Below are 14,498 nucleotides of genomic sequence, written 5' to 3' on the forward strand. Positions count from 1 at the left end.
ACGGGGCTGGGATATCCATTTCTGTACGCTTAGTTAGACTACTCGACGAAACATAAAACTCACACAACGTGATCACTTCCGATAATGTTAGCAGTGTGTAAAAACGATATGTTATGTAAAACTCCGAGCTACGTGAAGCCCTGCAGAGGAAAGGTGACTTCGTATCTAGCTGCCAAAACAACTGCGGGGGAAAGGCGATGAATAATAAACTGGCTGTTTTTCTACATAATCGTTGTCAGCCTTTTAAGGTCTAATGCATAGGGGCACGAAATGCGTTGCATTGACTTGTGATTCCGTGCCCGGTATCACCATAAACACGATTCTAGTCAGTCGACCATGCACAGAGAGGGTTTTTTTTTTTTTTAGCCATCTTTCCTGTCGTTTCACCGTGATGCTCTCAACACACGCCTCTCGCCACAGCCTGTGACACACACAGGGTGGAAGCGCTGGCAAATCTCCATTGACCGTGGGGGGCAGCGCCCACCTTAGTGCCAGACAGCGCCGCCAGCGGCAGTATCGCCCCCTGCCACCGATAGCTCGTGGTCAGCGTGCTGCTTGCGCCGCCGCCGCGGTAGCCAGCGACAGAGGGAGTCCAGCTTGCTTTGACGCGTCGGGAGAGATCAGGCGGGCGCCTCCTCCGAGCCAGCGAAAAAGGCTCGCTCGCTACTCAAACCCGCGCCGGGCTTCTTCGCTGCGGCGGCGGCGGAACAGCGGCCCGCTTTTTTCCGTTTCCGCGCCGCCCTGCGTGTCGGGATCCCGCCGCCCGGGGGCGCCACGTCGAAGCTCGGCGAGCCTGCGCGCAGGGCGGCGCGCCGCCATGATGGACAAGCAGCCTTCCCCAAGTAAGTAGGCAAAGAGCGCCTATTTGAAAAAAGAAAGCCGCGGCAACATAAAGCGTCGGGCCGCCCTTCTCTCTTCCTCTTCTTTTTCCGCTCCGGGCCGAGCCGCGCGCGCCGCTGCATGCACTCGCGTCGTCTGCTGCTGCCGGGGGCGCCATTACCGACTCGCGTCGCGGCTCCGCTCCTGGTCGCTCGACCGCTGCCGTTGTCGTCCGTGGCGTCGTCCTGGGTTTGCGGGGTTCTGTGCGCGCGCCCGGCAGCCCTGGCTCGACTCGCGGGCATCGATCGGGTGAGACGCGTGACTTGGGGTTGCGCGGACACGACACCGTTGCCGGCTCTTCCCGTTGCTGTGGAGAGGCAAGAATTAGCGCGTCCGCGACTTCGAGAGAGAGAGAGCGTCGATGTCGGAGCTAGAGTAGATGGCCCGCAAGTATGATGGCTGGCTCCCTCTGAGGCTTGGGAGTGATGGCTCCCCAACGCGTCTACTAGCGAGACGGTCGTCCCTTAACGGTAGCGTTGAGGGAGGTGTGTCGCGTCGTAATGGGTGTGTCGAGAGGTTGCTTCTCCGCAATGCACGCTCATGGTGCGGCGAAGCTAGCGCACGGGATGCGGGCGACGAAAGGTTTGGGTGGAGTGTGTCAGTGGGTTTGAAAGGAAGAGGAGAAATATCACGGTGAGGGGGAATGACAGGGTGGAGACGCGTCGACTGAACGCTGAAGGAAATACTGGGTGGTTCGCACGTCGATATTTGGCGAGTGCAAGCAAAGCTGTGTTTTGAAGAAAGTTTGAAGGCTACGGTGGGAAATGCTAATTGATTGGCGCTCGCGGAAAGGATCAATGCTAGGCGTTTCGGAGCTCAGAGCTTTTTCGCTTCGGCGACGAAGGTAATCGCTCGGCTCATCCCAACGACATTTGCTGCGGGCGCTGGCTCTAAAGGTGTATATATATTTTTATTTTTATCCTTTTCTCCTCATTCCCCAGTAGGGTTCTCGAGTTGATCGTTTAATTTGTAATTTTTGCCACAAAGATTTTCTTGGCGCAGCAACTGATGATAAAAAGTTGGCTAGCCGTTGTAAGCTTCACGTACCGCTTTAGCGCCGCTTATAACATACTGAAACGTAAGCAAACCATCACGCCGATCCTTGGCTTTTTACACAAAACAAGCTCGAAAAATAGGTGACTATCAAGCGAGTTTAATTAGAGGCACTGGCAGGTTTTCTATCTCATACTGCTGTTAGCATTAATGAAGTTGGCAGCTTGAAATTGTTCCGGCTGTCCTGTATCCTACCAGAGCATTGCTGCACTTGTGGTTGTTTCAGCATGGTATTAGGACGGACGGCAGCATGACTTCTAAATCTTGCTTATGGGTCCCCATGACTATACAGACACCTACACACGTGACACGAGAGACTATGGAGCAAATGAAAAGAAATAAGCAAAAAATTGGTACCAACGAAAGGGTTTCTTCTCGGGTACTAACACTTAAGGCAGCAGTCAAAACCCTTCATCCGCGAAGAAAATGAAGGCCATCATGAACATTGTAGAGCTAATTATAGAGCCAGAAGGCGTAATTGTCAGACGCGTATTTTTTTCTTCGTTAAATTTGGAGCGACGCGAAATCGCAAAAGTTGTGATGTAGTGTACTGCACTGCGCCGCTACAACGACTAGTAAATGCTTTTTCAGTACCAGTGACACGTGAGTTGAATGTTCTGCTGCGGTTACGTGAAGTGATCTTAACTCTCATTTAAAGCAGGTCGCCAAGCTACTTCGTGTTTCCGCGAAGTCAGCGCACGCGTTGACTTGATTTTCCTGGCAAGAGCGAAGATTTCCATGCAACGTATCACAATCCTCTGCAACAATTATACAGCGGACTGCGTTCGTTTGGTTGTAAAAAAAATCACTTAAATCCAGAACTGAAAGAAAAGCAGTTATTTTATGTTACTATATATATGCCATTTCTAGTAGGGACTGCGCACTCTCGTGACTTATATCGGTTTTCTGTCAAAATTCTGAAATGTTCAGTTTAGTTAACTGTGTTCATGACAGTAAGTAAGATAACAATGAGTGTCCGAAAGGCGACGCTGCAGGTTTGTACAGTGCGAAAGTAGACAACTTGGCTTTGTTCGACCTCCTGCTCATTTTGATTAAGCCGCCGCGGTGGCTCAGTGGTTATGGTGCTCGGCTGCTGACCCGAAAGACGCGGGTTCGATCCCGGCCGCGGCTGTTGAAATTCTTTGGAGGAGAAATTCTAGAGGCCCGTGTGCTGTGCGATGTCAGTGCACGTTAAAGAACACCAGGTGGTCGAAATTTCCGGATCCCTCCACTACGGCGTCTCTCATAGCCTTAGTCGCTTTGGGGCGTTAAACCCCATAAACCAAACCAAACCAAACCAACCAAATGACTTTTCGAACGTAAAACGATGGTAACTTATGAAACAGATTTATACTTCATGGATCATTTGAAACCACATAAGGAGTAACGAAACTGTTACAATAAGCTACTTATAGTCTGAAGAGAATTTCATTCGGCTCACCCCTGCGTGCCTGCTACGACTCAGTGAGCGATATTTGTTGCCAAAAACTCGCACTAAATACGGCGAGCATACTCGTCCGAAGTACCGAAAATCCTCAGTGAACTCCCTGAAATCTTTTCTTTGAAGACGATCAGAGAAAACATTTATGCTCGAAGGGCCACTTCCATTACGGCAATAAGCGAAAAAAAAAAAAGAGCCAGTACAACACCTCTCCGATGAATTGCGGTGGACCGAATGCCCAGAACCTCAGTGATCGGGAAGTTTAGACGTGTCGTCGCAAAACTTCTTTCTGAAATGTCTTCGTTACATAACTCATTCTTCAATCTTGCATGACTACACTGCGTTTAACATGAACCAAAATGTTTTGCCAATATGCAATGCGAACATATGGTAAGGAAAGTAAAATGAAGACGGCAATGTTGAAAGGCAGAAAGAGAGGAATGAAAGCTACTTAGACTATAATACAAACTTGCACTAGCTAATGGTCTTTTAGTTAAGGCAACAAGTATATTCTTATGTAGAAAGGCGTAGCCGGGGCCATTGCATAGCCAGATGGGCAGATGAGATTAGTAGGTTTTCGGTGATAGGTTGGCCGCACCTAGCGCAGGAAGCTTAATTTGATATCGGAAGAGGTCATCGCCCTGTAGAGGATGTTACCAGCGAGGATGATGATGATATGGCCAACACCACTATAGGAGGATTCAGCTTGAAAAACAACCGTTGTTAACATTGGGCCATGGTCCACAGCGTCCTGCTTTACTCTGCTGACCAATAATCACAACAGTAAAGAAAGTCAGCTTTTAACGTTTGGCTGTGTGAAACAAGCCACAGGCATCAAAATTCTGGAGCTTATAATTTTTTTCGTACATAGCTTCTTTTTTAGATAAAAAGAAAGACTACCAATGTACTACTTTTTTTACCGTGGAGGAATTCAATGTGGCTGTCTTTAAAGTGGGTGGAGCTTCTCTGCAGAGTTAAGTTCTATTCGTCTATAGAGCATCATTGGATGTAGTGCGTCACAATCAAGAGGGGATGCTCAGCGAAGTCTTACCACATTTCCCCTGAACGAATTGAGCGGCGTCGTCTCATAGGGCTTTGCATAATTTAGGTAGTTCTCTACGACTCCTCATGGTTAGGCATGCCTCTGCCCGTGTAAGAAATAACGTGATGAGTCCCGGACATTAAACATCCAGTTTAAATGTGAAGTGAATACAATATAACGCGTTCACCAAAGGCAAATGAAAGAGAAATTGTGTTATTCTGTTTCGGCTTGGGCTCCAACATATGTTAAAGATTACGCTTTCGCTATTCTGAAAAGCAAATAATCAGTTAGGGAGCAATTACTTATTAACGGGGCCATACAGCTACAGAGAAAAGCTAAACATATTTTTCAGAAGCTTCGCAGTTAAATTTTTTTTACCAGGAATCGAACCCGGGACCATCGCCTAACCGGCGCAGTCGCTCTACCAAATAAGGCATAGCCAGGATGGCGAAAAGATAGATGGTATGGTGAGGCCAAGCTGATGAGCAGTTCGAAGCAGGAACGGTATTAGCGCCAAGCACTTAGGGCAAATCGCCAATGCAGAGGAGTTTAAAATTAGGGAGTAATTACTCATTACTAGCCACTGATTTAAAATGACCCCAATTAGTCATTACTCCCGATTCGTAAACTACTAAACTTTGGGGGTTTCCCTTAAAGGGACCAGGATGTATTAATTTCTGAGGTTAAGTAAAGCAGATGAGTGATAGTAATATGATCACACGACGCCCCGTCACAAGAATTTTCCACCTAGGTTCATGACACTCCTAAAAATGACACTCCTCCTCGGCCCCTCAACTCATACACGCCTAGGCACCAGACAGAAATAAAGAAAACAAAACACGTTTGGTTTGCTTTGGTTTATGGGGTTTAACGTCCCAAAGCGACTAAGGCTATGAGAGACGCCGTAGTGGAGGGCTCCGGAAATTTCGAACACCTGGGGTTTTTTTAACGTGCACTGACATCGCACAGTACGCGGGCCTCTAGAATTTCTTCTCCAAAGAAGTTCAAAACAAAACAGTAATGAAAACGTCATGGTTGACGCGCTTGGTTTACCCACTTTAGAGCACCCTCCACACACGAATACACCTACATGGGTGTAAAAAGAGAGTATAAGCCATCCTCTAGCGCACTTCCTTTTATATAAGGGAGTGCACTAGAGGACAGTTTACTCCCTATTTACTCCCTTCAGTTTAGAGTGCACCCGCGTTTTCCCTAGCGTGGGTTTTCGCCTTCGTGATCTTCCCGCACATACGTACTTGGCTCATCGCTGATCTCGTCCTTCTCGTCTTTCGTCGGCAATGAGAGACCCGAAGCAAAGCGTATTCATCTCGAGCGGACGCAAAAGACACGTCGGTTGAATCCGGAACCGCTGACGGAAAGATGCGGCAGCGGCAAATCGGAACCACGTGTGTGAAGGCATTGACCTTGCTCACGCACGCCCCAGTGGTTCGCGCAGCAACACGTGCGTACGACTTTCGCGGCTACTGGAAGAATACCCGTGACGTCATGGCTGCAGCGAATGGCAGCGTCGGGTGGTCTGTCGCGTCTGGTGACCGTAACGTCCGCTAGCCTCCACGCCGCGTAAAGACCAGCGCGGGGACAAGAAGTAAAATAAAACAAAACCTGTTGCGTTTGCCGTAGGAAATCACAAGAAACGATGTCTCTGGCAAGGCATGTTCACTTCCTGGGAGATTAACTCGGGTTTTAGCCCTAAAGTGCGGCAGTAGAGTGCGAAGCATACTTACGAACAAAGTGCTGCATCAAGTAAAACGAATTACACCAATCTTAGACGCACGCATTAAGGTTCAGCCACATTTGGATTGAAAAATGTGCTTTCACTGAGCGTTATATCTGGCACACACACACGCACAGTACACATACCTTCATAAACATAATTCCATCAGACATTCATTCGCTAGTAAGGCGAGGAATCTTCATAGTTTTTACATGCAATGAAATGTATCGTACATGCACGTGCGCGTCAGAGCGATGCAAGTTACAAGCCTTACACGTACAATGTTTTTTATGAAATTATGCTCAGCAGCAGGGAGTATCCATGAAAATAATAAAAAGAAGCGTCAGCGCATTTTTTTAGGAGCATTTACTTCGATTCGAATTGTGGCGAGTTTTGTGGCGAGCTTTCAGGCCGCCCATTTCTCCGATTTCTTCCAAACAGCTAACAAGCTCGGCTCACATCTCTGCTCGTACTTGCATATATGTGCAAGTAAGGTTGCATATGAAGTTAACTTTCTTCAGATTTAATCAGCGTGTGATGTAATTGACGAAACTGGCGGCCGACTCATGAGAAAGACCTCCGTGTACCTGCAAATTTTCTGGCGCAGTCGACAGGATACAGCTTTAGAATGTGCCCTACGCATTTCAAAGAACCGTAAGCTTGATGACAGAAAAAAAGTTGTTTCACTTCGACTCGTCGATGCCAGCCATAGGTAGCGAAGCATCTCCTGAACAGCAGAGCCAGTCTACAAGCCTAATCTGCTGGGCCAAGTCTTGCTTTATTTTAATCCAGTCACAGCGCCTGCTTCCCAATAAAAACTCTTTGGACGCCTCTGCTCGTATATATGCGTAGTAATGTGGCGCCACTAATAGAGAGTTGGCTTGCATCACAACGCGAGCTGCTGGCACTGCTGGTGAATGCAGCATTATAAAGCACCGCTTACGAAGTACAAGAGAACGCAAAAATTTGTTCCTCCATTTCCCGTGGCATGTCTCTGGTGGTGGTGAGCTCTTTCCTCCTTTACAATTGCACATGCTGAGGAGGCGCGGCTCACAAATGGGAGATAGTAAGATAGGATAATAGGAGAGGCGTTTATCTGCGAAAGTCAGCTCATCTGGTTCGGAGTGATATCGAGGAGGCATCGGCTTCTGGGGAGCAAACGCTATGCGACTGGTGCTATGTGTAATGAACTTCTAGCACAGCGGGATAACGTTAACTCGAGTCTGTTGGTACGTGTACATTAAATGAAGTTACGAACTGCGCACAGACAGGACACAGCCAGAACAAGCCCTCGTCCTTTCTTGCTATATTCGGTCCGGATTTATTTTCTCTTCGTTTAGACAGCACTAACTGGTTTTTAATCTGCACGTTTCCTTCACGTTCTGCGATTTTCTTTTCCTTCGAGAACGTTCTTGAGAAACTTAGGGTCTTCACGTTGTCCACCGAAATGCTGTTACTCTGAATGAAATGGACGGCGGGGATTCAGAGGCCTCGACAGCACTGCTCCTAATGTCTCTAAACTTAGGCTATGCCGCTCACAGTGAACATCACAGGCGTCATGTCGAAACGAACACTTCGGAAGATAGCGCACTGTGGACAAGCAGTTGTTGGTGTACGTTGTCGGTACACTAAAGAAAATGGGAAGATGTGTCTTGACCGGAGGCACTACCATTTGTGACACTTTTTTTTTATTGGGTGGGCGGCCATGCAGATTTCAAAGCATGCAGCCAGATACAAACGGGAGGACGTGCTTGAGAGACGTGCGCCAAGAAAGACAGCAATGCCCGACAATATACACGATCGTGGACGCCATCACCTAACGGTCGAAAAGACAGCGAGCTTTACATTCGGAAGCGTCACCTTTCCCTTCACCAGGAAAGCTGCGGAAAATCGTTCGCTTCAACTTCATTTTCATATCTAGCAGGCCCTTTTGTGTCCCTATAATCTTCTGTCTACGCTAAGAAGCCTTCCACCATATTCCTCTGTTCTGAGGCCATTGGCGCAACGACAGCAGGAAGGGGACCGTCAAGGGACACACGGAAGTTTCTGTAGCCGGCCTCATACGCCGGTATGCGGTGAAGGTGGTGGCTAGCAGTACCGTTACCGCCCACTTCGTTTTGGTTTTGGGGCGTCGCAGCAAGGGGCTGTACCCTGCGAGTGGTGCTCCCCCACCCGGTTGTGCCTAGATTACACACGCCATGTGCAGACACGCGCCACGTGCCAGCACTGCCTCATCGCTGCCGGGATGCGTCGTCGGTGCCATGGACTTGGGGTTCTCGCCAAGCGTCCCGAGGGGCGGCCGCGGACGCTACCATCGCTCGAGCAGCAGCAGCAGCGACATAGCTTCGCTGTGCCTGCCTCCCCTTGTTGAGGAAGCAGCAGCAGCAGCGATGACGCCTCGAGCGGAAAGAGGGGAGCGCGGGCAGGCATCGATCGCGTGGCAAGCAAGAGTACAGCGTGCTTGTTTTTGAGAGGCGCGCTTTCGCGAAAGGGTGACTCCCGCTCGTCGGGGAACCCCTTCGATTGGGGGAGAGGAGGGACGCATGCAAATGGAGCCCCCAGCAAAACACGCACAAGGCGCAAACAACGCCCTCGCAAGCAAGCTCGCGCGCAAGCGCACACAAAGGGGAAGCAAAATGAGGGTTGCGTCATCCGCGCGGAGGGCGGCGGCGTTCCCTTAGAACCTGCAGAGCGACGAGCAGAAGCATCGGCGTCAGCGGCCGCGGCGAGATTCGCGGCGACGACGTCGCGCGCTGTTTGACCACCGGTCGGCGGCCGCACTGGCCACGTGCGGCTTCGTGGAGTCGCCGGCATGCCTGGGCACGCCCCAGGCTGCTCCGGGATCGGCGTGCGCGACGCCCGTCATCTCGCTGCAGAAGCTCAAGTCGTTCCTGTCGCACCACAAGGGCTGGCCGCCGCAGGCGCAGAGCGGTGCCGATCCGCCGCAACGAGCTCATGGTGAGCCGCATAGGTAGCGCGAGGCTCGTGCTGCATTCCACCTTGCATCCTGGTTCGTCACCCTTTCCACCACCGTGGTAACTATTCCGGTTGAGCTTGCTCCAGAAGCTGCTGCGCGTTCGGCAACGCTTGTCGTTGCTCCCAGAAGCAGCAATTGTCGGTGCTGATGTCCAACCAACGCTAGCGTCCTCGTCGGACCATGCAGTCAGCCGTGCTTAAAGGGACATTCAAGGGCAGGGTCCTTTCAGGTGGCTGCATTCAGGTGATGGCAAGTTCGACTTGATGACCGCACTGTAACCACAAGCTGCCTTGAAGACATCTTTCGGTAACGCTGTTTGCGATGTTTGGAGTATATGGGATCGTATAGAGGATGTTGTCTTACAGCGGACAAGAACATAGCGAAGAATATTAGCCACGGTCGAGGCATCAGTTACTGGGTTTCTACGGCATTATAGTCCCGCATTGCACGGTTTCACACTCTGACTACGCGAGTACCAGGTCATCTAGACGTGCAGCCGCGGCTACATTTCGTTTCACTTTGTGAGGACGAAGCCTTGAGTGCGTACATTTCTTGCCTGTCCTTAGTTTGGTTGAGTGTTCAGTAGCTTACGAAATTAGCCCCAGCGAACCTGCCCGATGCTAGGGCGTCTGCACCGCAGCTACCCCGCGCTTCCAGTCTCACCTCAGCGATGGCCACCGTGCATGCCTGAAATCTGGTCGCGTTCCGGCGTAGCCGCAACATGAGCGCTACACAGTTCTACGTCTGGCCATTTCTTCACAACGAAGAGAAATGTGAAGAAATGCTTTCTGTAAGGGTGTACTTCCAGGTAAGCCAAGAAGCTTTGCAGGGCCTTCTACTGCAGAACGCAATGCCACTGACCTGCGTGCTCAGTTCTAAATTGCGGCAGCATGATCTGTCCGGTCACTGGCTAACCTATTTATTTTATGCTGGGTTTAACGTCCCAAAGTGACTCTCGCAATGAGTGACGCCGTAGTGAAGGTCGAAATTTCCGGAGATCTTCGTTACGGCGTCCCTCATAGCTTGAGTCACTTGGGGACGTTAAACCCCCATAAAATAAATATGTTGGCCAGTGACTGGAGAGTGCATGTCCCGCAGTTTAGAACTGAGGGCCGAAGCCTATAGGTCGCGCATCTGTGGCACTGCATTCTGCAGTGGAGCCTTGCGATCCACTGGGTGTGTCACTGCCTCCGAATCTCTTTTGTGTCTGCGGCCAGGAACTACAGCTTGTAATTTGTACAGTATAGCGGTTGCTCTGACTACTGCTTGCCCTTGCCCCATTTCCTCTCGCAGGCCCGAGCTTGGAGGAAGGCGACCTGCTGCCCATGTACGGCGGCGGCCGGGCCTCGAACAGCGGCTCCTCGTCGTCGCCCGGCACGCCCAGTCCGATGCTGGCCGCGCCGCAGCCGCTCAAGGCGGCCAACGGCGCAGCCGCCGCCACGGCGCCGCATGGCCACCCTCCGCAGCAGAGGAAGTACCAGTGCAAGACGTGCCCGCAGGTCAGTGTCTCTGCCCCCTTCTTCCTCTTGTCTCTGTGGCCCGCGCGGCACCCGCTCTCAATAGCCTTTGACCTGCGATGTGGGACTCGTTAGAACAAAGCAATCGCTCTAAGGTGCTCCATCTACATCCTTTCTCGGGCCTTCCTGTGCCTCCGCAGGTCCACGGGAAGTTGTCTTACGAACCTATTGTGGCGTATGTGTAGCTTGCTCGGTATACTTTGTTATTCTGCCCATATCGCGTTTGTTGCCGTGATCTGGTGCTTGTGGAAAAGGTTGGCTATTTCATATTTCAGCAGATATACTTCCCATTGTGTCTCTAGGGGTTTAGGAGGACTTTCTCTTCGCTTGTAGGTGGTACATTACATAATACACAAGAGGCCCGTTTGTTGAGTGTTTACGTTTGCGCTTCCTTTGTCCATCGGGAGGGGGGGGGGGGGGGGGGTTCGTTGCGCATGTATGCATTTATTATCGGCGTCATCTACCTGTCGAGCTGCGTGTAAAACCGTGCATTCGCATATGTGGAAAATAGTCGACGGTCCTCACGAAGCTTTACGGTCTCAGGACAGATTCGGAGGGAAAAAAATATCTGATGAATTTGCGCACATTTGCTCAACCGTTCGAGGACAACGGCGAGGAACTGAGGTTGTGCTGAGAGAATTCTGTCTCCCTTTCCTTTAGCTACAACCAAGGTATTCTCGCTGCCATGCCATAAGGCTAGTAACGTTGTTCGAACGACATTTTGATGCGAAATGCCGACCTTTCTGGGAGGAAGCTGTTTGCATTATTTCGCAATTTCATGAGACGCTTACGGTTTGCAAAGGCACAGCAGCGACGCTCTTTGACAGTAGAGGTAGGTTAGGGGAGTGTTGAAACTGGTAGTATTTTGATTCTGCAGAACGCTGACGTAAAGGACGTTTTATGTTACGTGCCCTCGCGAGAAAAGAAAGACTAGTATGCCTAAATATGAGCATGCGAGGCGTCAGGGGCGAGATGGGTTCCCGTGAGCAGGCGTAGAGGAGTTCAAGGTAAAAGACAAGACCAAGATGGTATGTTTGCTTAGTTTTCTGACTCATGGTCACTGAACTTGAAATCATTTTTGGACCATCAAGGTGAGTAGGCTTAAGGGGAACTTTATTAACCTTGAGTATTTATACACGACACTAAAAGTAATGCTGAGAGTATGGTAAACCACAAGGTGTGCAGATTCGTCCATGCGCTTTATTTGCAAGATAGTTTCACTGCGACAGGATTCGAGCGTTGGGAAATTTTATTCTTACCACCCAACACCTTCATCTCTGGAAGTTTTAATCTGTCCCCTGGTGCTTTTCTGTGGCGGCTAGTACGGGATGAAATCGGATGCCTTCTCTTAGGAGAAACTTCGCGAACATTCGAAATTAATAGACATGTAAAAATTTATAGCGAACCGTGGGCAAAATAGGAACCAACAGAGTCTAACGTTAAAGTACTATGGATCGAGTATTTCGGCTTGCCTAGCTGTGTACAATGTTAAAAAAATTTTTACTTTATCGAAGTGGTCTCTGCTTGTTATGCTAAACGCCTGGGCGGAACTCACAAAATCTAATACATTTCAAATGTGTTTTTGTTGCGGCTACAGTGCAGTGGAACATATTCCACGTCTTTCTGATGTTAGAGTCAGTTGGTTCGCATGCCCGTACAGTTGGTTTCGTGCGAATTAACACAGCTGCATTTATAGCTCATGCATTGGGATTACGACGCCTAGTGAAAGAGATTGAATCAACCGGCCGGAATTTCTGCATAACGCAATTGTAAATTACACGCGACAAAAATCTTAAATTGTACTGTACGTTTGAGTTTTTTACGTCAGTTAAGAAAGTTCTACAAAATTGATAGTAATACAATACTAGTACCGCTTTTGCAGAGCTTTAATTTACATAAACTTAAACATGAGGCAGAGTTTAAGTTTGAACTTGGTCCAATTTAAGCTTCCTATAAACGGTGAATAGTTGATGTCAGTTTCTTTTGTGTGGCTCTAAACGTGCACGAACGAAGTCTCCGATCGGTATATTCAACTGTTTTCGGCAGTTTTTTTTTTTTGCGCAAATCACGAGTCTGCATTGTTATCGTTGCGTTTTTATTAATTTTTGCTAGGAATACTTCCGTTTTACGTCCCATTTAAAGTCACGTTGAGGACAACGGCATCAAAGCTTTGTTCTTTGTTAAATTCTGTTTTGTGGCTCTTTCTGGCTCTGTTGATGCTTGCCTGTTAGCAAATGACGCATTTATTGGTGAAGAAATCGCATGTAGAAATTTTCCCGCCACTCGATTCAAATTTGTGATGTCATGACAAAAAAAAAAGCGTTCCGCGATTACCATTAACAAGTGAATTGCGGTGGTCGGCTATTCTCAGGAATTCGCGCCCAAGAAACAGTTCTGACCACATTGGTCCTGACGCACCGCAGTTGCTTCCGAAATCGGCCGATGGTGGCGACACCTGTGTCCGTGCAGCCTAGCGTGAGCGGAAGTAGGGGGAAAGGAGCGGGACCAAATGCCCCCTCACGGTGGCCGTGGTCACATGACCATCTCATGTATATAGACGATGCCTCGCACCTCGCGCTGACCTTCCTGAAACAAACGCAATCGTCGCGCATTCATGTGCGCCAGGGAGGAACAACTAGCTCTCGTCATCCGCATGACCACGGGCGTAATAGCCGTAATTTATCTTTTGAAGCGAAAAGCTTCACTAGGCTAGTCAACACCGGGTCTGGCGTGCGCCGTGATCAATTTCAGCCACAGCTGCACATGCGCGAGTTCGCCGCGTGACGTCACTGGAGAGGCGCAGGTGGTCGGCGGAGCCGCCGTCGAGCGCGGCTCCGCCGGTCGACCTTAGCCGTCGTTCGCACGCTCTGCGCGTGTTTGCCGAGTGTGCATCTGCGCGCACTCGGCTTCCTCGTATGACGCTACTTGCAGCCGCGTGTTTACCACAGTTACTACGCATGCGGAAGGAGGGCTATATAACGCGCTTGCCTATACACCGTTATCGTGGTGCTCCCAGTGCATTGTGCGCGAACTGCGACAGCCGTGACGTCAAACAAAGCATAACTGCAGCTTTTCGCTTGTATATCCAGGCTTAACCAGAGCTAAGCCACTGCCAGTTTTTTAACTTATGAAAGCTCGTTTTTTGAGAAAGTAACGTCTTTGGGATGAGAACGTGGTATTCTCTCGATACAGGCCAAGTTCAATCTGTCCTCAGAGACTATGTGAATAGGAAAATGTCAGGAAGCCGCGGGAATGATATGGAAGACAGTTACTTAAATTGTGTGACAGCTAAAATCTAATTGCCGATGGGAAGGGTCCTTCATGTTTGTTCCTAAATTCTAAATCGCAAAATTTCCAAGTTTGGAAGGTTCTTTTTTACAAAAGCTTTTAATCTTGGTAATGGCAACAGATCTCAGGTTGCCACACCCATTAATCAGACATTTGAAATTCGATTTTTTACTATGCCGTGATCTTAGAAATCAAGCTTTTTTTTTTTGCGTTCTTGTGACCCGCGTTAACAATTATCCGCATACTGCAGTTAAGAATGTGAATTTTGTTTGCTGCAAGCGCTGAATAAGATATGGTTTGCGAAGCTTTTATGTTTTGGTACGGAGCTTGAAAACTGATATGGCTGTTGCTAAAAAACAAGCCAAATGTGTTGTATAAAAAGCAAGCTGCAAACATGCAGTTCGCAAAATTTCTATTTGCAGAAAGCACCTGCTAAATCAATATTTCTGCTTCCACTAGTCCCTTCATTATAAGTTTTCTTTCCGGGATGAGAAAAATTAATCGCATTTCGTGCAGTGGTTTGTTTAACAAAATCTTCCCCACGTTTCCAATATAATTGAATATAG

The 14,498-nt window shown here is 49.1% G+C and overlaps 1 protein-coding gene across 2 annotated transcripts in view; it reads left to right on the top strand.

Annotated features, from left to right (window-relative positions):
- Positions 1-563: 563 nt before the first annotated feature.
- The window catches only part of dati (zinc finger protein datilografo), an 87,333-nt gene continuing 73,398 nt past the window's right edge, over positions 564-14,498 (top strand). Inside the window, exons 1-2 of one of the 2 annotated variants that reach the window (XM_089574090.1) lie at positions 564-842; positions 10,421-10,626. In XM_089574090.1, coding sequence (XP_089430216.1) covers positions 818-842; positions 10,421-10,626 — 231 coding nt within the window. In that variant the 5' untranslated portion in view covers positions 564-817. The remainder of the gene's footprint in view (positions 843-10,420; positions 10,627-14,498) is intronic. The other variant, XM_089574089.1, reaches the window with a different exon arrangement.

The sequence above is a fragment of the Amblyomma mixtum genome, chromosome 2, assembly GCF_055824585.1.
Source record: "Amblyomma mixtum isolate Tamu chromosome 2, ASM5582458v1, whole genome shotgun sequence".
Taxonomy (NCBI): Eukaryota; Metazoa; Arthropoda; class Arachnida; order Ixodida; family Ixodidae; genus Amblyomma; species Amblyomma mixtum.